The 21,124-nt window shown below is 41.1% G+C and overlaps 1 protein-coding gene across 3 annotated transcripts in view; it reads left to right on the plus strand.

Moving 5' to 3' along the window:
* The window catches only part of LOC311515448 (ras-related protein Rab-10-like), a 55,698-nt gene that overhangs the window by 26,498 nt on the left and 8,076 nt on the right, over positions 1 to 21,124 (plus strand). Inside the window, exons 4-6 of one of the 3 annotated variants that reach the window (XR_014710139.1) lie at positions 7,724 to 7,813; positions 15,358 to 15,508; positions 17,997 to 18,098. Coding sequence is in view for 2 of the 3 variants with exons in the window: in XM_084618514.1 (XP_084474640.1) it covers positions 7,724 to 7,813; positions 15,358 to 15,486; positions 17,997 to 18,098 (321 nt within the window). In the remaining variant the exon portion in view is untranslated. The remainder of the gene's footprint in view (positions 1 to 7,723; positions 7,814 to 15,357; positions 15,509 to 17,996; positions 18,099 to 21,124) is intronic. The other 2 variants (XM_084618514.1, XM_084618515.1) reach the window with 2 other exon arrangements.

Genomic DNA, 21,124 nt, shown 5'->3' on the forward strand with positions numbered 1-21,124 from the left:
CAGACTGGGGTGGCAAGAAGAGCTCTACCTCTGTACCAAAAAAGCCCACTCAGGCACTGATCGTGCTTCCCTCGGACTGCACAAGACCTCTGGTACTGTCAGTGACTGTGCTCCCCTCCGAATGCCCAGAGCCTACGTATTGATAACCCTCATGGTACCACAGGAGTTCCAGTTTCCCCGGATCTGGCTGTATTTGAGACACCCGATTCTCCACTACTCAGCTCCGAGATGCTGTCAGTACCGAGAACATCCAGATCATCTGAACTTCACCCAGTACCAGGCACTCCACCATTCCTGAGTGAACTTGAGGAAGAGGATTTTGATGAAGACCTCGCCTCGGTCTCTCACGTGTCAGTTCAAGTTCTCCTCCTCACTCCTATGGAGGTCCCTTCCCAGAAGCCTCCATTGAAGCTGCAACTGTTCGCAGCCCATGATTACTACCAACGCCTCACTCGTATGATCACCCTTGGGTGCCGTGTCCTATGCCTTATTCACCTCCTCCCTGGCCATGTTGGAACCCCTGGACAACTTGTCACCAAATTTTCCAGAGTGTCAAGTACCACCCACCATAGAAAGGAGCCACCTTCATCACCTACAGGAGGCTAGAGTTGTTGAAGGGATGTCTCCTATGACTAGTATCTCCTCTTCCCCTCAGGATGAAGCAGTCATGCCTCCTCCTCTATCCCTGGGGGTTGATTTTAAACATTTCCAGGACCTGGTCTACAGAGTCACAGACTCCCTACAGATTCCCCTCAAGGAGCCTTATCTTAAGCTGTTGAGCATCCTCCACTCACTGTCATCAGCCCCCATAGTCCTGCCTGTTAATGAAGCTCTGCTGGACCCAGTGAAGGTCATCCAGCACAATGCAACATCTATTCTGTCTACATGCAAAAGAGTGCATAAGAAGCATTACACCCTCGCAAAGGACTCAGAATTTTTATTTTCCCATCCCTCACCTAACTTCTTGGTAGTTGACACAGTGAATGAACATGGTAGGCAGCACCATGCTAAAACCATGCCTCATGACAGAGACCACAAGTGTCTGGATCTACTGGGGAGGAAGTCTTATTCCTCAGCCTCCCTACAGTTTAGAATTGCCAATTATCAGGCATTGATGGCAAAGTACAACCAGATGAATTATATCAAGCTGAAGTCTTTCACAAACCTTTTGCCGACAGAACATGGAACCATTTAGGCAATTATTGTAGAGGGTCAGCTATTTGCCAGGGCAGCCCAAAAGCCACCCTTGACACTGCTGCTACTACATCCCGTTCGATCACTACATTGGTGGTAATTAGAAGAGTTTCCTGGCTCCAACTCTCTAAATTCCCAAAAGAGGTCCACAGTACAGTAGAGGACTTTTGTTTTGATGGGTCTAAGTTGTTCACAGATAGCACAGATGAATCTCTGTGAACATTGAAGGCCTCTAGAGCTACCTTGCTTTCTCTTGGTATTTATATGCCCACCTAGAAGAGAGAACTCAGCAAGTCTCAGAGAGCCCAAAGATCCCTCCCTGTCCAATTTCTTACTTCCCAGAGATCCTATGAGCCACACCAAAAGAGGCAGAGATCTCAGAGAAGAAAACAGTCCTCTTCTCAGCCTCCTGCCTCGCACCCATCCACTTCTAAGCAGCAATTTTGACAGGTTGGTTGAGGGCCTGAATTGTCATCCTTGTCCTCTTCAGCTGCACCCATTCACTAGCCTTCCTCTCTTCGGCGACCACGTTCACCACTTCAGGTGAGCCTGGGAGTCTATCACTACAGACAAATGGGTTTTGGAGATCATCTCCACAGACTACACCATCCACCTTTCTTCAATTCCACCAATGAACACCCCCTTCCCCATCCCTCTTCAGGGTCCCCTCTCACAAGAGCATGCTTTGTCAAGAAATAGACACTCTTACATTTGGAAGCTACAGAACCAGTCCCCATGCAGCACAGAGGAAAGAGATTTTATTCAAGATACTTCCTGGTACCAATAAAGAGTGGAAATTAGAGACCCACCCTAGACCTGAGACTACTCTGCACCTGTGTGAAGGCACAGAAGTTCAGATGGTGACATTTGCAGCGATTATTCCATCACTATAACAAGGGGATTGGTTCTCAGCCCTCGACCTTCAAGATGCATAATTCCACATCGCTATCCACCCATCCCACAAACAATTCCTCCGTTTTATGGTTGGCCAGGACCATTTTCAATACCAGGTGCTCCTCTTTGGCCTGTCATCTGCCCTAATGGTCTTTTTGAAGGTCACATCAGTAATAGCTGCACAGCTCTGCAGGAAAGGTATCTTAGTATTCCCCTACCTGGACGACTGGTTGCTGAAAGGCCACTCCTTGGAACTGATGTCTCGGGAAACTTCTGAGGCCATAGACCTCTTTTTCGAATTGGCCCTGCAACTGAACGTACAAAAATCCACCTTGATCCCTCTGCAAAACTTAGAATTCATAAGGACACATTTTGATTCAGTAACAGCAAGCACCTAACTTCCTCTACACAGGTTTGTGGCTCTTTCCAATATAGCAAACACAATTCAGCTCATCCCCCAAATCACAGTCAAGAACGGTGTTCAATTACTGGGACACATGACAGCCACCACCTTCATTACAGAATATGCCAGACTTCAAATGTGCTACCTTAAAGGGTGGCTCAGAATTGTCTGTTCACCAACCAGCCACAATTTAAATATGCTTCTTTCCATACCTACCTCTGTAAAACAATCCCTCAACTGGTGGAAAGACTATCACAATGTGTGCACAAGAGTCTTATTTCCCCCAACAGTCATCATAATGACGGACACCTCTCTGCTAAGCTGGGGAGCGCATCTAGACACTTACATGATCCAGGGCAAGTGAACAACAACCTCCTGGATGCTAGACATCAAGCTCTTGGAACTCAGAGTGGTCAGATACGCCTGTCTCCAATTTCTACCGCCAATCAGGGGCAAACACACAAAGCTTATGACAGACAATATGTCATTCATGTTTTACATCAATTACCAAGGAGGGACAGGATCCCCCTCCCTTTGCACCAAGGCTGTCAGGCTTTGGAATTGGTGCACATGCAACCAGATCGCCAACACAGCAGTCTATGTCCCGGGGGTTCAGAGCATCCTGCAGATGCACTCAGCCGACACTTCTCCAAAGACCACAGTTGGGAAGTAGACCTCCACATATTTAGTCAATGAGGCTCCCCCCAGGTAGACTTGTTCATCACAGAGTCAAACAAGAAATGCAACCACTCCTGCTTGAGGGGTGGATTGAATCACCAGTCCCTAGCCAAAGTTATGCTCAAAATAAAGGAAGACAGAGCCGGAGTCATCCTAATAGTTCTGGCCCTGGCCCAAACAAACATGGTTTCATTACCTGTTACGGCTGGCTGTTTGCTGTCCAATAACTCTTCATGCAGTTCTCCATCTTCTCTTCCAGGAGGGTGGGAAGATTTTTCATCCCAAACTCACAGTGCTTCATCTCAAAGTATGGTTGGTTGATGGCTCTCACGATTAGAGACAACCTGCTCAGGAGATGTAAAAGGAGAACTATTACACAACAAGAAACAGTCTATTTGGTACGTGTAGTCTCAAAAATGGACACAGTTTGCCAGCTGGCATGACTGCCGACAGATTCCACCAATGATCATATCACTTCTAGATATACTGGAATACACCCTAACTCTGAAAACCTTGGGTCTATCAGTGAGCTTCCTAAGGGTCCACCTGGCAGCTGTCATGGCTTTCCAGGTTATTCCGTCTTTGCCCACCTGACCACAACGAGATTTCTCAGAGGGCTCTATCCACCGGTCCAGCCTACTTCAGTATGCGACCTCAACCTGGTCCTTAAATGCCTCACAAGATAGCCAGAGGTTTGAAGGGCAATCTGCTTACTGCTATATTTGTTAATGAAGATGGCATTCCTGTTAGCCATCACGTCAGCACTACGGGTTGGAGAAATAGTGGCCCTGGTGGCATACTCCCCCTTCACGGGTGTACTTTAAAGACAAAGTCATACTGTGGCCCCACCCCAAATTCTTAGCTAAGGTTTTTTCTGAGTTCCATCTCAGTCAGCCCATTCACCTGCCTATCTTCCACCCCAAACCGCATCCATAGTGCCAGGAGGCACTGCTGCACACCCAGGATGTCCTGGCCTTCTATCTAGTAGACAGAACAAAGCCCTTCAGAAAGATCCACAAGTTATTTGTCTCGCTAGCAGCGGAGTCAAAAGGGTCATCAGTTTCTAGCCATAGGCTTTCTAAGTGGTTATCAGGCTGCATTAACTCTTGTCGCCAGTCTTGCAATATTCAGCCACTTTCGGATATAGGCACTGATTCTACAACATCCATTGCGTCTTTTACCACCTTCCTCAAGAACATTCTGATTATCGAAATCTATAAAGCCGCTACTTGGGCATCTGTACGTTCGTTCACCGAACACTATGTGATAATTCATGACTCTACCTCTAATACTGTCTTTGGCTCAGCTGTACTTTCCTCTGTACAGGACTCGACTCCGAAGCCCCTCTGCCTTAAAGGGTACTGCTTGGTAGTCACCTAGAGTGGGACACCCATAGGGACACTACTTGACAAAGAAACGGTTACTCACCCTGCGCAGTAACTGTGGTTCTTCAAGATGTGTGTCACTATGGATGCTTCATTATCTGAGCTCCTTCCCCTCTGCTTTGGAGTTCTTTGCCATAGAGCTTCGTGGTAGAGAAGGAACTGAGGGCGGTTCGCCCACGCTGTGCTGTATAACAATGGCATAAGGCAGGAAACTGACTAACACACATGCACGGGCCAAACAGACACTGCTGTAAGAAATCTCCATTCAAAATCACAGGAGAGCTCTAGCTCACCGAGAGTGGAGCACTTGTGGGACACACATCTTGAAGTACCACAGTTATTGCACAGGGTGATTAACCATTTCTTTCGATTGATCCAAACTGAATTTTTTGTTTGTTTGTTGGTTCATTAACATTTTCATGGTCCTGATTTGGGATGGGAAACGTTTTCAAAATTTCAAAAAAAAAAAAAAATTCAGACTGCAAAAAACACTTCTTGCTCAGCCCTACTTGTGGCTGCAGTAGCTTCATCAATGGCCGCTTTGGCAGTAGCACATTCACAGCTGCTAATTAGTTAGGGGTCCATTCTCCCCCCCTCCATCTCTCAAAAGTTAGGTACTTCTGGCTATGGGTTTTTCAGTCCAAAGGGGTATTCCTGGGTAACTGTCGGAAAGGCCATGAATATCCTGAATTTTAGGAAAAATCAGAGGGCCATATTCTGTGCAGGTATAAATCAGCATAGCACCACTGATGCTGATTTTCACTAGCTAAGGATCTGGCTACAGAGTCAGATTTCAGATTTCAGCCTTAGCAATTCGTAGTAATTTTCATTTCCAAAACTATCATCTACATAACCAACTTAAAAAAAAAATGAAGGTAGAAATTCAGCTTAACATTTATTATGTATTTCCCTATCAGCTTTTTCAGACTTCAAAAAAGAGCTATGATATTTGCAAAGTGCTTTGAGATCCTTGTTAGAGAGATGCTATAAAAATGTAAACTTATTATTAAATTAGCATGGAAATAATAGATTTCTGAAAGAGCCATTGTCTTAAGCCTTTTTAGGTAGAAAGAACATTTCTATGGCAAGACTAGTTATACTTTTTGTATGTACAGAAATTAATTCATTTCAATCATGAATACCATATTTTTACACAAAAAGTATTAACATCTCCTTTTGACCTTTTACTTCAAAGTAAAGTCAAATGTCATTAAAAATTTTTAGATACATAAAGTCTCTCAAATAAAATAAATTGATTATGTGATGTGTTTAAATTGTCTATTTACTATATCCTATTTTAGGGACTGATGTGTGTAATTTTATGTAGGAGAACCATTGACCTTAATGAGTAAAGCTCCAGTGCATTCTGAAACATCCAGCATTTTGGTCTATTAATCCAGATTAGCTTGATTCATTATTTTAGATCTGTACTTTGTACTCTTATGATGATCTTACTTCATTTTAATACAACATTATCTTGAACATCATCTGCAGTTATGAAATGAGATTAGCTGACTCTAAAATGAGAGTGGATTAAAAAAATGAAATGGTGTACCCTAATCATAAATAATGGTGCCTCATACTATACTTTTCAAATGAGGCAACTTAGTTGTAAAAAGTGCAAGTAGACTAAAAATAATGATTCTATGATCTTTTAATGAATAAAGATTCTCTTTTGCATTTCTCTGAAGGTGTGTGTGTTTTGGAGGAAAGGGTTGGCTGTATATGCCTTTTAGGACTTGTACACACTAGCTCTCACTTCGATATAACTTAAGTCACACCGAGGTGTGGAAAAGCCACCCCTCTGAGCAATGTAAGTTACACCTCCCTAAGCAGCGTTGTGGACAGTGCCATGTTGGTGGGAGAGCTCAGGGAGGTGGCGTAATTATGCCGATGGGAGAGCTCTCCCCCATCAACATAGAGCTACAGCAGTGCAGCTACATTGGTACAGCTGTGCTGCTGTAGCGATTGTAGTGTAGAGTAGCCCTTACAGTTTGTCGAAGATCTCAGGAGGGATGGGTCTACAATAGACTGAAGTGTTTCTGTTTATCTATATACGCTAATCGTATTGGCTGTAGCAAAGCAAACTTCCCTAACTTTGACCTACTTGGGCCTCTAGAGATGGAAGGGCAACTCATTCTCCATGTCCGTTCATTCCCTGGCCTCTTTTGATACTGACATGCATTTTACACAGTTGCAGTTGTGATGGTGGTGTTTTGTAATGTGGATGCCAGTGCACTAGGAGCTGGACTGAAGCCATCAATTCTCTTCATTCAGGTCACAAAAAGCGGTTTTAAATGTCTGGAAATATTACTTATTTCAGAACACGTGACAGTTGGCAAGTTTCAGTTCTGTTGCTGAACTTCTCGCTTCCCTTTTCACCGTTTCAGACATGCACAGTTATGATGGCCTGGCCTAAAATAATGATAATATAAGGTGTCAAAGTATGTAACTTTGCTGGATTATCAGGAAAACTGATTGTAGACAAAGGATAGTAGGCTTGATCTTGCTCCTTTGAGGTTGATGAGGTTTTGCTATTTACCTCAGTAAGAGTAGGATGAGTCTATAGTTGCTTTTCTTAGAAGGTTTTGGAATAATCTAACTTTTATCATGGTGCGGTTGGACATTTTGGGTGCAGTGCTACCATCTGACATATAAGAATGAAAGGGAGAGAGGGTACCAGGTGCCTCTTGTGTCACCCCCTGTGTTCAGGCAATATGACAGCTCTTTCCATAGTGCTCATGAGTGCTAGAAGGTAGACCTAATTAATATGCCAGCCCATGCATCACATTGCTGTAGAGGGGGCTTGGTCTGGGAGTTGGGGGCATTTCCTGCCTCCCCAAATCATCAGCATCAAGCATTCATCAATAGATGGAGGCTATATACCTTGTATCTTTTCAAAGGATCAGCAAATTATACTCTACTCCATCACATGCTCACATTCTGCCACTGTGCATTACTCTTCATTATGATGTCTTGTCCTAGTCAGCGGGATCCCTTTAGCTCTCTAGGTAGTATCTCTACTTATCCTTGAAAAGGCCAGAGCAAAGATTAGTCCTTTATTTCAAAGAAATAAAATGCTGATGGTTAGAATAAAAAAAAGGGTGTGCATTTTGTTTTTTGAACTTCATGATACATGTTAATATTGTTTCTCTTCTTTTGTCATTAGAAAGCAGATGACGAGGTGGATATAGTGCTATTGGGTAACAAGTGTGATAAGGAGACAGAACGTGTAATTCCAAAGCATAGTGGGGAAAAGGTAGGCATTGATCACTGGTATTTTCTCCTAGCCCTGCAGAGTATTTTGGCATTTGAATGTGAACTCTGACCTTGAAAACTAAAATGTTCCTGAGTTCCAAATATTTTGTTATAAATTGCTACAAAAGAATACTTGTTTAATATAAGAGCAGAATATGGTAAATAATTTTACTAGTTGCTGTCTTTAGAACACTAATTATTATAAAAGTTTAACTTTAAAACATTTTTATTGCATACTTTCTAGCATAACACCTGAAAACTCTTTTATTTCAGAGTTAGACTAAAAATATTTTGGAGTCTGCATTTTCAGGTTATTGTTTTTAAATGGGATGTTAAACTACAATACTTATTTTATTTCTCAACATTTTTCTAAAACATGCTATACCCGTAATCTTCCACAACAGTATCTATGACTCTTACATTGCTGACTTCCAGGCATGATTTTCATTGCCTTGTTCGCAAGACCACTAGCAACAGAAAGTCTGGAGTTGTGTTACTCTGTTGTACCCCTTTGAGTCTATGGAATTCTTATAAAAATATCACTTCCTTAGCAATATCGCTTGGTATCAATCAGTGAGAGGAAAAACAGGCCCAGCGACTGCCAATTTGGGTAAACAGAGGTCTTCCGGGGTACATGAACTCATCCACATATGCCTAGTTTTACAACACGCTACGTAAAAAGCACTAGCAAAGTCAGTAGAAAACTAAAATTTCATACAGACAATGACTTGTTTATACTGTTCTATATACTATACACTGAAATGTAAGTACAGTATTTGTATTCCAATTGATTTACTTTATAATTGTATGGTAAAAATGAGAAAGTAAGCAAACTTTTTCAGTAACAGTGTGCTTGTGACACTTACTGTATTTTTCTGTTTGATTTTTGTAAGCAAGTAGATTTTAAGTGAGATGAAACTTAGGAGTCTGATTTATCTTGTATAGCCCCGAAAAGGGATACAATAGTCTGAACAGGCTGAGAGCCACTGCTATAGGTAGAGCCCTACCAAATTCGGAGCCATGAAAAACGTGTCACGGACCATGAAATCTGGTCTGCCACCATGAAATCTGGTCTTTTGTGTGCTTTTACACTATACTATACAGATTTCATGGGGGAGACCAGCGTTCCTCAAATTGGGGGTCTTGACCTAAAAGGCAGTTGCAGGGGGGTTGCAAGATTATTTTAGAGGGGCCACGGCATTGCTACCCTTACTTCTGCACTGCCTTCAGAGCTGGGTGGCTGAAGAGTGGCAGTTGGTGGCTGGGCACCCAGCTCTAAAGGCGGCGCCCTGCCAGCAGCAGCGCAGAAGTAAGGATGGCAATACCTTACCATGCCACCCTTACTTCTGCGCTGCTGCCTTCAGAGCTGGGCGGCCAGAGAGTGGCGGCTGCTGACTGAGGGCTCAGCTCTGCAGGCAGCAGCGTAGAAGGAAGGGTGGCAATACTATACTATCTCATTCTTTCTTCTGCACTGCTGCTGGCAGTGGCTCTGCCTTCAGAGCTTGGCTCCCGGACAACAGACTCTGCTCTCAAGTTGCCCAGCCCTGAGGGCAGCACCACCACCAGCAGAAGTAAGGGTAGCAGTACTGCAGCCCCCCCCCCCCCCGAAACACACACAATAACCTTGCAAACCCCCCCCCCCCCCCCCACACACACACACACACAACTCGTTTTTGGGTCAGGACCCCTATAATTACAACACTGTGAAATTTCAGATTTAAATAGCTGAAATCATGAAATTTACAATTTTAAAAATCCTATGACCATGACATTGACCAAAATGGACCATAAATTTGGTAGGGCCCTACCTGTAGGCCAAGGAATCTCTCTGGCACCCCCTGCTGCTGTTTACATATATCACAGGCAGCCACTTAATATGCTGCTCTCTCTCATTGAGTATACAGCGCTGCCTACATAAGCAATCAAGTTTGTGGCCCACTATTTTGAGAGAGCAAGATTCAGGGTCTTTTCCATTGAGGACTCATGCTGTTGCATCTCTCTTCCTCCATCTGTTCACCATTGCTTATCTTTGGCATCCTTCACAGTGGGACTGAATTCTCTTTTTATTGTTGTGGTTTTATCTTATATTTTGGGTTCTATTGTTCTTTGCACTTTTGGAAGTTGGACTGAGGAAGGTTCTAATTTATAAATAAATAGCACTCCAGCTATAATTAGCAATATGTTTATTCTGTGGCCATGGAATTTGCTGCATTTTGAATTTTGCTTCCAAATCTAGGTTTTCTGCAGTTTTTAGAGTTATTTCTAGTCCTCATCTTGTGAAAACGTGAATGGAAATGTTGTCTTCCTGACTGTGCAGACAACCTGCAGCAATAACCCTAAGAGATGTACTAGCTGTTCCATTCATATCCATCAATTTTAACAATTAATTATAAAGAAGCTGTGCCAGATCCTCAGGTAGTGTAACATGACAAAGCTCCACTGAAGTCCATGGACCTGCGCATATTTATGTTAGCTGAGGATATGGCCAGAGAGTTTTGAATTTCAGCATTGTTAACCCTTTTGCTGCTGAACATTTTCTCAGACACATCCAAGTAAAGTACTTATCCCACATTACCAGATCACCTTCCATGCCTTCTTAGGTAGAACTGATGCAAAAAAATGTGGCCTTTTGACCAAAATGAGAATTTTCATAGAAAATTTTTGTTTTGTTGAATTTCTGAGGCTTTTTTAATGAAAAAAACCAGAACATTTTGGGTTTTCAAAAAATGAGAATGGGGGGCATTTTATTTTTCTCCTTTTTTTTCTTCCATTTTTTACTTTCATCTTACTTTTCTAGTGGGGAGAAAAACCAACAATGTTTTCTTTCATCAAAAAACTGAACAGATTCTGAGAAAAATTTTAACCATGAACATTTTGAGGGTTTTTAAAAAAATTGTCATGAAATATAAATAGCATTTTTTTAACCGGTTTTGTTCTTAGATGCCCAAAGCCCCAGTTGCCAATACCTGCACCATCTCCCTAACCATTTCTGAAGTGTGCCAACATACAAATCTGGAAGCACATGGAAAACTGAAAATGTCAGAACTGTGTACAATGTATTTAATATCAAAATTAATAATACATGACTACTGTACTGTTTGCTTTATTTGCTTTTACATTTAGATAAACAAAACATGTATTTTTTAATTTAAATGGAGCTGCCTCAAAATTTCCATATTGATGTACTAGTGTGCCTCAGAAACCAAGATGCTTCAAAGTACACAAGTCCTTGGGTGTAGTTAAGATTGCATAATCATTTATCTTATAACCTCTGGGTGCAACTTGCTAGAAAGGGAGTGAGAATAGTGGAGCTGAGTGTGGGGTGGGGAGGTGGAGAGGGCATATAGGGAGAAGTATGCTGTACCTTTTAAAGAGCCATAGCAAATTACTCTTCTCCCATAACTGGGAGATCAGGGAGGCACATCCTGACATTGTGGCTATAACTCTCAGCATACACTGGCTTTTGCTGTTGAAAATTGTATGCATGCATAGGGTTTGTAATCAGCCTTTATCTCGTTCATAAGGTGGACACTCTATCAGACAGGTTGGGCACCTTATATGAGACAAGGTGTTTTGTTCGCATTTAACCAATTTTTTCAGATTATGAAATTCTAAAGTAATAATAATAAATAATAATGTCACCCTGTGAACAGTATTGCAAGCTATATCTTTTAAAGTGCACAGTTCCCTCATTAATTATACACCTTGAATTTGAAGATTTTCATGGACTTTGTCTAGCCTCTACCGAGTAGTACAAGATGTTCTGTGTGTGTATTCACATATCATTTTTAAACAAAATGATCATGTAACTGGAGTCTATTATAATGCATATGCACAAGGGGGCAGTGTTAAGGTTTCACAGACTGTTAAATATGGTATTTTCTGACTTCTGAATGCTTAACCATGCAACAATATATTTCTTTCAACAAACTTTTTTTTAAAACAAATCATTACCTCTTCACCAGCCAGTCTACTCCCTAGATTTCTCCTGTATTTTGAAGCACTCTTTGGTTATACTAAGTGTTTCTTTTTCTAATGTGATTTCAGAGCTCTAGAGAATCCTGAGTTCCATAAGCAAGGAAATAGCTAACACTGTCCACTCACTCCAATTTAAAAAAGTGAATATTAACAAAAAGAAAATCTTAGAATACCAACTCTGCCGATGAGTGATTTAGATTAATCTATTTCATACTACACTCAGAACTGCAAGCCACAAGAATTATTCCTTTGCAGAATCCCGCAGGGAGGATCTATGGATCCTGCAAGATTCTCCAGTATGTTGGCTCTTCCGGAAGGTATCTCAAAATTCTGGACACATTATCCAATTTTATAGTAGAACAACACAATTTCATTCAGATAATTTCTTATAAAACCATGTTGTTTTGTAATTCTCTCACTTCTACTGCTCCAAAGATGACATTATGTCATACAACTTAATCTTGACAGTATCATAGAATATCAGGATTGGAAGGGATCTCAGGAGGTCATCTAGTCCAACCCGCTGCTCAAAGCAGGACCAATCCCCAATTTTTGCCCCAGATCTCTAAATGGCTCCCTCAAGGACTGAACTCACAACCCTGGGTTTAGCAGACCAATGCTCAAACCACTAAGTAGTTTATATTATAAGTAAGTTTCTTTTTTTGTGGTCATTCATTTTGACAGAAATTTTACCTTTTTAAAAAGCAAAACTAGTAACATTATCTCTCTTTGTCAAGAGTAAATAAAATCTTTCCCATAAATCAGTGGTTCCCAACCAGGGGAATGTAGAGGTTCCCAGGAGGAACATCAGCTCATCTACAGATTTGCCTAGATTTACAACAGGCTCTAGAGCCCTGCAGGGGGATGGCGATCCTGCAGAGCCCACTGCCATAATAACAGGAGCAGAATAAAAATTTAACAAACCATGTGGGAGCGAATGCGAGTGGGTATTGCGGGACGGGAGCAGAATTTAAAAAATAGTCCTTCTGCTCCATAAACAATATGAACTCCCCAGCCAGCAGCCGCCACTCATCAACTGAAGACGACAGCGCCACCAGCAGCCGCAGCGCAGAATATGGGTGGAAATACTATATGATGCCACCCTCACTTCTGCACGGGTGCTGGTGGCGGCGCTGACTTCAGAACTGGGTGCCTGGCCAGCAGCCACTGAATGACAAGATTCACAAGTGAAAAACAGGCTCAAGTATCATGCTGAAATGTAAGTACAATATTTACATTCCAATTGATTTATTTTATAATTATATGGTAAAAATGAGAAAGTAAGCAATTTTTCAGAAATAGTGTGCTTTGACACGTCTGTGTTTTTATGTCTGATTTTGTAAGCAAGTAATTTTTAAGTGAGATGAAACTTGGGATACGCAAGACAGATCAGACTCTTGAAAGGTGTACAGTAGTCTGGAAAGGTTGAGAACCACTGCTCTAAATTGTTGGTTTTTTATTGTCTTCAATATCTTTATAATACATTGACCACAACTTTTTACACCAGTCCAAGCACAAAACACAGCAATTTTGCCTAATGCCAGAAAACTCTATCTTCTGGCATTTTCAAGCCTGACTTTTGAATTTTGGGGAAGGGTGAGCAGATTAGCATTTTTGCTTCCTGCACCCCAAAACATAATTTATTTTGTTTGTTTATTTTTAAAAAGAAATGGAATCTGTAACTAGAATGGGTTGAAAAGCATACATAATTGCTTTTGACAGTTGACATTTTTTTTTCCAACGGAGATGCTTCCAAATGAGCTTGAGATCTGGGAGCCACTAAAGGTATGTCTACACTGCAATTAGACACCTGTAGCTGGCCAGTGCCAGCTGATTTGGGCTAAGGGGCTTGGGCTTAGTGGCTGGTTAATTGTGGTGTAGACGTTCGGGCTCAGGCTGCAGCCCACACTCTGGGACCCAGACCACACTCTGGGACCCTCCCACTTTGCAGGATCCTAGAGCCCAGTGTCCAGTTTGAGCCCGAACGTCTACACCACAGAAAAACAGCCCCTTAGCCTGAGCCCCGAGAGCCCAAGTCAGCTGGCACGGGTCAGCCACAGGTTTTTAATTGCAGTGTAGGTATACTCTGAGCCTCACAGGATTTTGTGTACGCTGTAAACTTCATTGTTCTCTGTGAGTGGGATCCTGTCCCTAAGTTCCATGCATAGAAGGGAAGTCTGCACATGGACCCCCCTTTACTGCCTGGAAGGGAGAGGGGATAGACTCTTCCACTGCACTGTCCTTGCAGAGATTCCACTTCAGTCCCCCATTGGCTCCCTACAGTGGAAGGAAATGATCCAGCCCTTTGTCGTCTTCTCCAAATTTCCAATTGTATAAACCAGCAAGTCTAGGTCCTCAAAATAGCTGTGAATTCTGTCTTTTCCCCACACAAACAGTGATGGAGGACATGTGTCCGGGAAACCCACTGGAACGAAGGAGCATAAATAAATTCAGTAACCTAAAAACTGCGCTACCTTTTCCTTCTTCATTTTTTTAACCCTTTTTTTTTTCTTTTCTCACATCTCCAACTCATTCCATCTATCTCCATACCCCTTTTTCCACATAAATGTTTGCTATGTAGTCTCATATTATCTGTTCCTTTTCTCTCCATGGAAAGGAGCATCTCCTTTCCTCTTACTTTGTCTTATTTCATTCCTACTTGTCCCATTCTCTATTACTCACTGCCACAAGGTAACTGGCCCCTTGAAGAGGAGTGGGGCCAGTCCCACCCGAGGCATAATTAATTAGCTACTTCCCAGCCTGAGAGGGTGGAACCTGGGGGTTAGGTAATAGTTTAACAGACACCCAGGCTTCATAAGAAGACTGAGAGAGATGTTTGGGGTGTGGAGCCATGGGGAGTGGGCAGATTCCTGTGGAAGTCCCTGAGCCAGGGTCTGCAGGAGGCTGAGTATTCCAGGGGAACAAAGTGGTCTGTACGAGAGCAAGGAAGGATGAAAGAAATAGAGTCCAGCATGGGCTAAGCATATTACTCCAGGGGAGCTAGCCTGGGGACTGTGTGCTCCATACCAGAGCCAGAAAGCCCAGGGGCTGGGAACAGGGCCGATAGGAAGGGCTGAGGAGAAGCCCCTGAAGGACAGAAGGACATTTTTGTTTGTTGGGACTTTTTAGTTTTACTTTCCTAGAAGGGTTTAAGGGTGATTGTGACTTGACTGGAGGGCTGAGACACATCTCAGGATTGACTAGTGTGCAGACAGCTGAGGAGACTCATTTCAGGGTTCGGAAACTGAGGCTGGAAGTGCCTGTAGCACCATGCTTGGCCAGCAGGGGCTGCTACACTGTGACACTCGCCATCTTTCTCTCTCCAATGTTAAAATGTCTCTCTGTCCCTTTACTCCCCTTCTTGTATCTTTTTATATTCTGTTGTCCCACCATGGTTCTTCACATCTTTGTCTCATCCCTCTGAAACTCTTCCCCATAATGGTTCCTTTCTCCCTCTCCCCTTCATTGTTTCATCCTTTTCCTACCTCCAAGTGGGGTTTTTGCTTCTAGTTTGACGACCTAGAACCCTTTCCTCTTTATTACATTTTATTTCTTCTCTCCCTAAAGGACTTCCTGCTGTTGAGGTGGAAGGAACTTAGATTCTCTCTTTTTCTGCCCTCCATGGACCAACTGTCTGCAGCTCTTCTTCTATGCGCTACACCTCCCTTTGGGGAGAGGCTGCCCTGGCAACTTGAAGTAGGCACTGGCTTTGCTGCAGGTGATGGGAATGGATGGAAGCCTGCAGGGACCCTAGCACTTGTATCCTAAAACTTAGGAGCATGGTTATAGAAGAGGACTGTAAATAGTTGATGATTTTAAAGAAAAACTATAGTTCTGTAACTGGTTTATATGTTGAAGGGTTGCTCCCTGATGGAAAATGCTAATAACTTGTTTTGAAAAAAGAAAGCTACAGTCACTTGAAAAACTCCAGCTCCCTAAGCCAAGTGGGAGTGTTGGACTCCCAGACCCACAAAATTAATATTATATTTTTATCACATCACAGTTATCAAATTGGTTCCAGCATGCTAACACCCTTATGCCCACATGAGTGGAAATTGAATAGATATTAATGCATCTAGCTCCTCCTGCTGGTTTGCTTGGTTCCTCTTTTTTTCCAGTGGAGAAAAATAAGGTGCCTATAGCGGTGGCTGTGTGAAGGATCTGTGATATCCTAATGAAGAGGTACCAATTTCAGCCTCACCATCATGCAAAAACACCTATCTGGGGTAACAGAGACTTGCAAATTGGATAAAAAACGTGTAATTTGGAAAAACTGGCTGAGCTAGGGCATCATATAGATTTTCCCATTAGTCAAGGATGAGGACTTTGTCTCTTTTCTAACACTAAAGTAACAATATCTTAGCAGAGTGGCAGTACTTACAGGTAAAACATTGTTAACATACCAATTTGATCCAGACACCCTGTGACTGCCAGAGGCCCCAGAGCTACTGGGGAGCTTCGAAATTCTTCGTAAACTCCCCAGTCCCATGTCCATTATGTATGCTTTACTAACAAAAAGGAACTCCATTGGTCTGGAGTTCTTTGTAAAAGCATGGGTAGGGGATATATCATAGCACTTAAAAGACCACCACTGGCAGCGCATATTACGGAATCTTAAAAATGCTTCCCTAGATTTCAGGCCATGCCTGATACAGCAAAAGATTCTATTCAGAATGTTTTGGGAGTCACAGAAGTTGTGCTTTGTCCTTCGATGTTCGTTGGTGCTGTAATAAAGAAGGAGGAACCCTGATGCATATGCTATGGTACTGTCCATCAGTCAGGCAGCTATGGAAAAAGGTATGCACATGAGTGAGAATAGGGCTTGGCCTCAGCAATCAAACCTGAGCTGAAAATTATTTCCTAGGTTATGTACCTGGATTTAACTCCACCACAAAGATTTTGGTTCTTGAGGCCACAGTGATTACCAAGTGCATGAATTTTAAAAAATGGAGGAGTAGGGCTATGCCCAGAATAGAGCAGTGGTATTCAGACCTGTCTGAATTAGCAGCAAAAGAAAGAATAGGTTTTCGATGTAGAGAGCAGTTATATGAATTTGAAGAAATTTGGACCCCATTTATTGATACATTTGAATAAAGAATGTTGAGATAGCTCAAATAATTCCAGACTTCCATTCCATTTGACCTCTCTACTTTTCCCCTCTCAATGCCTGCCACTTTCCCCATACCCAGCTTCCCTTTTTCCTATTTGTGTTTTTTTTTATTATTATTATTGTTCCCCCAGCCTAACATGTTATGCTTGTGTAATATTGTCTGATTGTGTATTGTTTGGTCTTGTAGCTTTGACAAGTTGCAAAGTTGAATAATTGTTAAATTGTATTGAATAGCTTGTGAAATGTGCAATATTTGTTAACATAAAAGCTGTAAGTCATTTTACCTTTTTGTATTTTTATTGGGTTTTTTTTAATGAAAATTAATTAAAAAAATTAATCTTAAGGGAGAAAACTGAGATTATGCAAGACACTAACTGGGTCCCCAAAATTAGGGATATACGAAGTTCAAGTGCTTCATATAACCCAGACCTGTGCAATTTACGCTCTGTGGGTCTGATCCGGTGGGATTTAGATGAAGCCCCATATCCCTATGCTGCAAATACAGATAAATATTTGTTTTTAAATTGCACAAGACATAAACATATTATCCATTAACCTCAATGTTACTCTTTTCGGTATTGTATTATCATTTAGACTGTAATGTCTGTGTTTATATTTGATCATTTATTTCTATAATCTAGAACTGGGTTCATTTTTACATCCTCATTTTCATATCTGTAGATTTTGCCAGATTTGAAACTATACTTTTCTCAATCCAAATCTTCCTTCTCTATATTTTAAAAAGTTTCATTTAAACACACTTGTTGTATACAGTCCATTCTCAATGAACAGTTGGAAGAGGCCCATTACTCTTTTATCTTTTAATTTGTGTATGAAGACACATGTCAGAAAAAGCATCACTGCAAGTCCAAAAAAGTATTAGAATGTTTTAAGAGTTCCTGAAATTAGTAAATTGAAGATGTATATGCAATTATCAAATCACGTTCACTAAATTTATGAATTTATCTTTATTATTTATTATTAATTCAATCTAAGTTTATTGTATTCAAAAGTTGCTTTATCAAATATTTTGTTTTTATAAATAGTATTGTACATATGAATATATGTCATTCCCTTGCCTTTATTTGTTTTTCAGCTTGCATGGGAATATGGTGTACCTTTTTTTGAAACCAGTGCTACAGATAACATAAATATTGAAGATGCCTTTTCAGTATTGGTCAAAGAAATAATGAACAAGGTAGGTTCCTTTTTTGGGGGAGGAGGCAATGCAATAAAACTTTTTTGAGACAAATCCTGTGGACAGAGGAAGTGCTGCAGAAGACCTTTAACACAGCAGAACCAGTTTGGTGAGCCTCTCTACAGGGGAATATATGCCACCTGTGTACCATGGAGCTGTGCTCTGTGGATGTGCCTTGTACTCTAGCACACGGAAGTTTTGGGCGTAGGGAAGTCATGGGTTGGGAAAGAGGTGGGGCTGGCGGATGTGCAGCTTTGCGGCTTCACCAGCCACAGGCACTTCTCCATAGGGGAAGGTACAGCAGCCATAGAGTTCCACTGCCCCTCCGTGACTTGGGCCAGGGGGTATAGAAGCTGTGGAAGGAGTTGGCCCTTTATGTTCAATTAGCAAATGTCTGATCCACAATTTATAACACATGTGCAAATGATTTACATTGGTATTGCTAAATAGAGAGGAAAATGAACTCCTTTTTTGAAATTGCTAGGACTTAAAGGATTTCTGAGTTAATTAGCAGTGGATTGCTGCTGTCAGAATCAGTCTCTCAGCCTGAAGGGTGTGGCAGTGTAAAGGTACTTACTACTGCATGATGGAGTCTCCCTAGAGCAATAATTACAATACACTGAATTATTAATTAGCTAAGACAATATTTTCCATCAAGAGATTTATTTTTAGATAGCAGAATATTGCTTTAGATATTAATGGATATTCCTCTTAAATGTATTATTATTGTCATCCATCACCAACATTAGTTATACAAAACTAGTCTTCAGTTCAGAATAGTCTTGAAGTCATAATGAAGATAAATGAACAAAATTACCGACAAAGTTGAAAGTTCCAGAGTTTTGATTAAATGGCCATACAGGGTGTGGTCTGTTAATTCAGGTGGACTATATGGGTTCAAAGATTCAAAGGTGTTAAAATAACCCAGTCAGTGTCCAACATTACACAGTTTCAGAAAGGTTTGAGGATTGGTATACAGAGACCTCAGCCTGCTTAGTACTGTGGTGTAAACAGCATTAAAAATCCTTTCAACCATTTATTAAAAATACAGAAAAAAAGAAGGAAAAACTGTTAAAGTATTTGAAATGTAAAGTAGTAAATAAGGCTTTCATTTTAACAACATCCCTTGTTCCCTTTCCCTTTAGCTGGAAAGAATTGTTGGACAGTCTCTTGTGTGATATTAAAGATGGTAATAATTATCCTTTGGGGAAAAGAAAAGAAGTTAGTAGAGTTGGGCTGGAACTGTTGCTGCTGATGTTAAAGTCTCATTTCTAGAAAACAAAACAAGACTCACACAAAAGGAGAGAGAAGAGAACAGCAAATATAAAAAAATGACACTTCTGCCTCTGGTATTAACTTTTACTTGCAACCTTGCTGCTGGAAACACATAGTGTGCCAGAATATGCAGTCTTGGCTGGCTAAGCCAGGCTCTTATTAAACAGAAGGCAAAAGGAGAGAACTTGGAAAGAAGAAAAATCAGGTGGGGAAGGAAAGGGACACATGTTGTGTGGGTGGGGGAAGAGAGAGAGAGAGAGAATCTCACATCCCAGGTGGTGCGTGGGATTCAGCTGCAGCTGGTAGAGATGGAAATATCATCTGGGTCCCCTTCTCTGGCCCAGGCTGGACAGAACAGTTGTTGGGATCAGGATGACGAAGGTCCGGGGTCCCAGGAGATGGTGGGGGTGGCAGCCATGATAGTGAAGTTTGCTGCAGTAGCCAGAGTTCCTCCCGAAGTGTGGTTTTTTGTTTTGTTTTTTTAAAAGGATCCTGAAAGGGAGTGATAGATGGAATAGCCCATCTTTTCATTATTTTGTCTACCAATTAGGTCTAATTTCTGAAACACCAATTTTAGTTCATTTATTTCCATTCTCTCCTTTTGTTTACCAGTCACAATCTTAATAGAGTCCTTGAATCATCAGTAGGACTTTTTGTTTGTACTAATTCAGTCTTTCTGTCTCATTTTTGTACCTTTTTCAGTCAGCATTTGTTGTTGTAGATTATTTTGACATTCCATGAACTTTCACTCACTTTTTACAGTTGCGCTCACAAGTAGGGTAAATTCATAGACCTAATTATCACAATAGTGGTGAAAGTAATCAGCTCTGAGTCAGACTGCTTCTAAATCAAGGACCAATACTATCAAATAAAAGTACTAAGCGTGGTTATTTCTCAGAAAAAAATATTTAGGTGGATTGATTTCCATTATTATGAAAATCCAGCTCAATAACCTTATTACTGTTTAAAAAAAAAATCACATCAGAAGCACTAACAGTAGGCCTCTTAAGATTTGGCAGTGTGTCTCAAATAGGTTTACTTTAATTTCTTTTGTAACCAAGGAATTTACTGCATGTACTTGAAACACAAAAGGATATTGTTGTTTTAATGTAATAAGCATGTTTGCTGTTGCTGAGACATCTGAAGTTCAAATTACAGGTAAGCAATAACAGTTGTGAAGATTCACTAGGAAAATTTATATATCAATACTAAACATATTGAGGATTAAGGGGAACAGTTTTTTATTTCTAGAAACCTTTATTCAAATGCATCTTTGGTTATAAGTGAAATGATTTTGATAGTCTCAGATTAATCCAGGGTTCTTGTCTGTGCTGCAAAAGAAACACATAAATTAGCTAAACTAGTCATTAGCTTTAAAAGAAGCACAAATCCAGCATGGAAAAGAGTAGGGAAACTGAGGACAATATGCGGAGTTGTTTGAAGAAGATGGCTCATCTCCTGTTCACAGTTAACCTATCATCATGCTACTTTACTTTCATTAGCACTTAAATATATTCCAGCATTATTAGTTTTGTGTGTAATTAAATCAAACTGTGATGATAATTTCAAGCCCATGAGACAAAAAGATTTAGATATTGATTCAGTGGACCAATGCCTTTTTAATTTACATTACAAAGGAATGATACTGGCTAGTCTCCTGTATGTTCTCCAGCATGAGGTGTGCAGCTTTTGTATTTTGTTTCAACTGGGCAGCATACAGAAAAAGCCTTGTATGTTTTCTTTGTTGGCAA

This window comes from Lepidochelys olivacea (assembly GCF_965140295.1).
Source record: "Lepidochelys olivacea isolate rLepOli2 genome assembly, chromosome: 2".
NCBI classification, from domain to species: domain Eukaryota; kingdom Metazoa; phylum Chordata; order Testudines; family Cheloniidae; genus Lepidochelys; species Lepidochelys olivacea.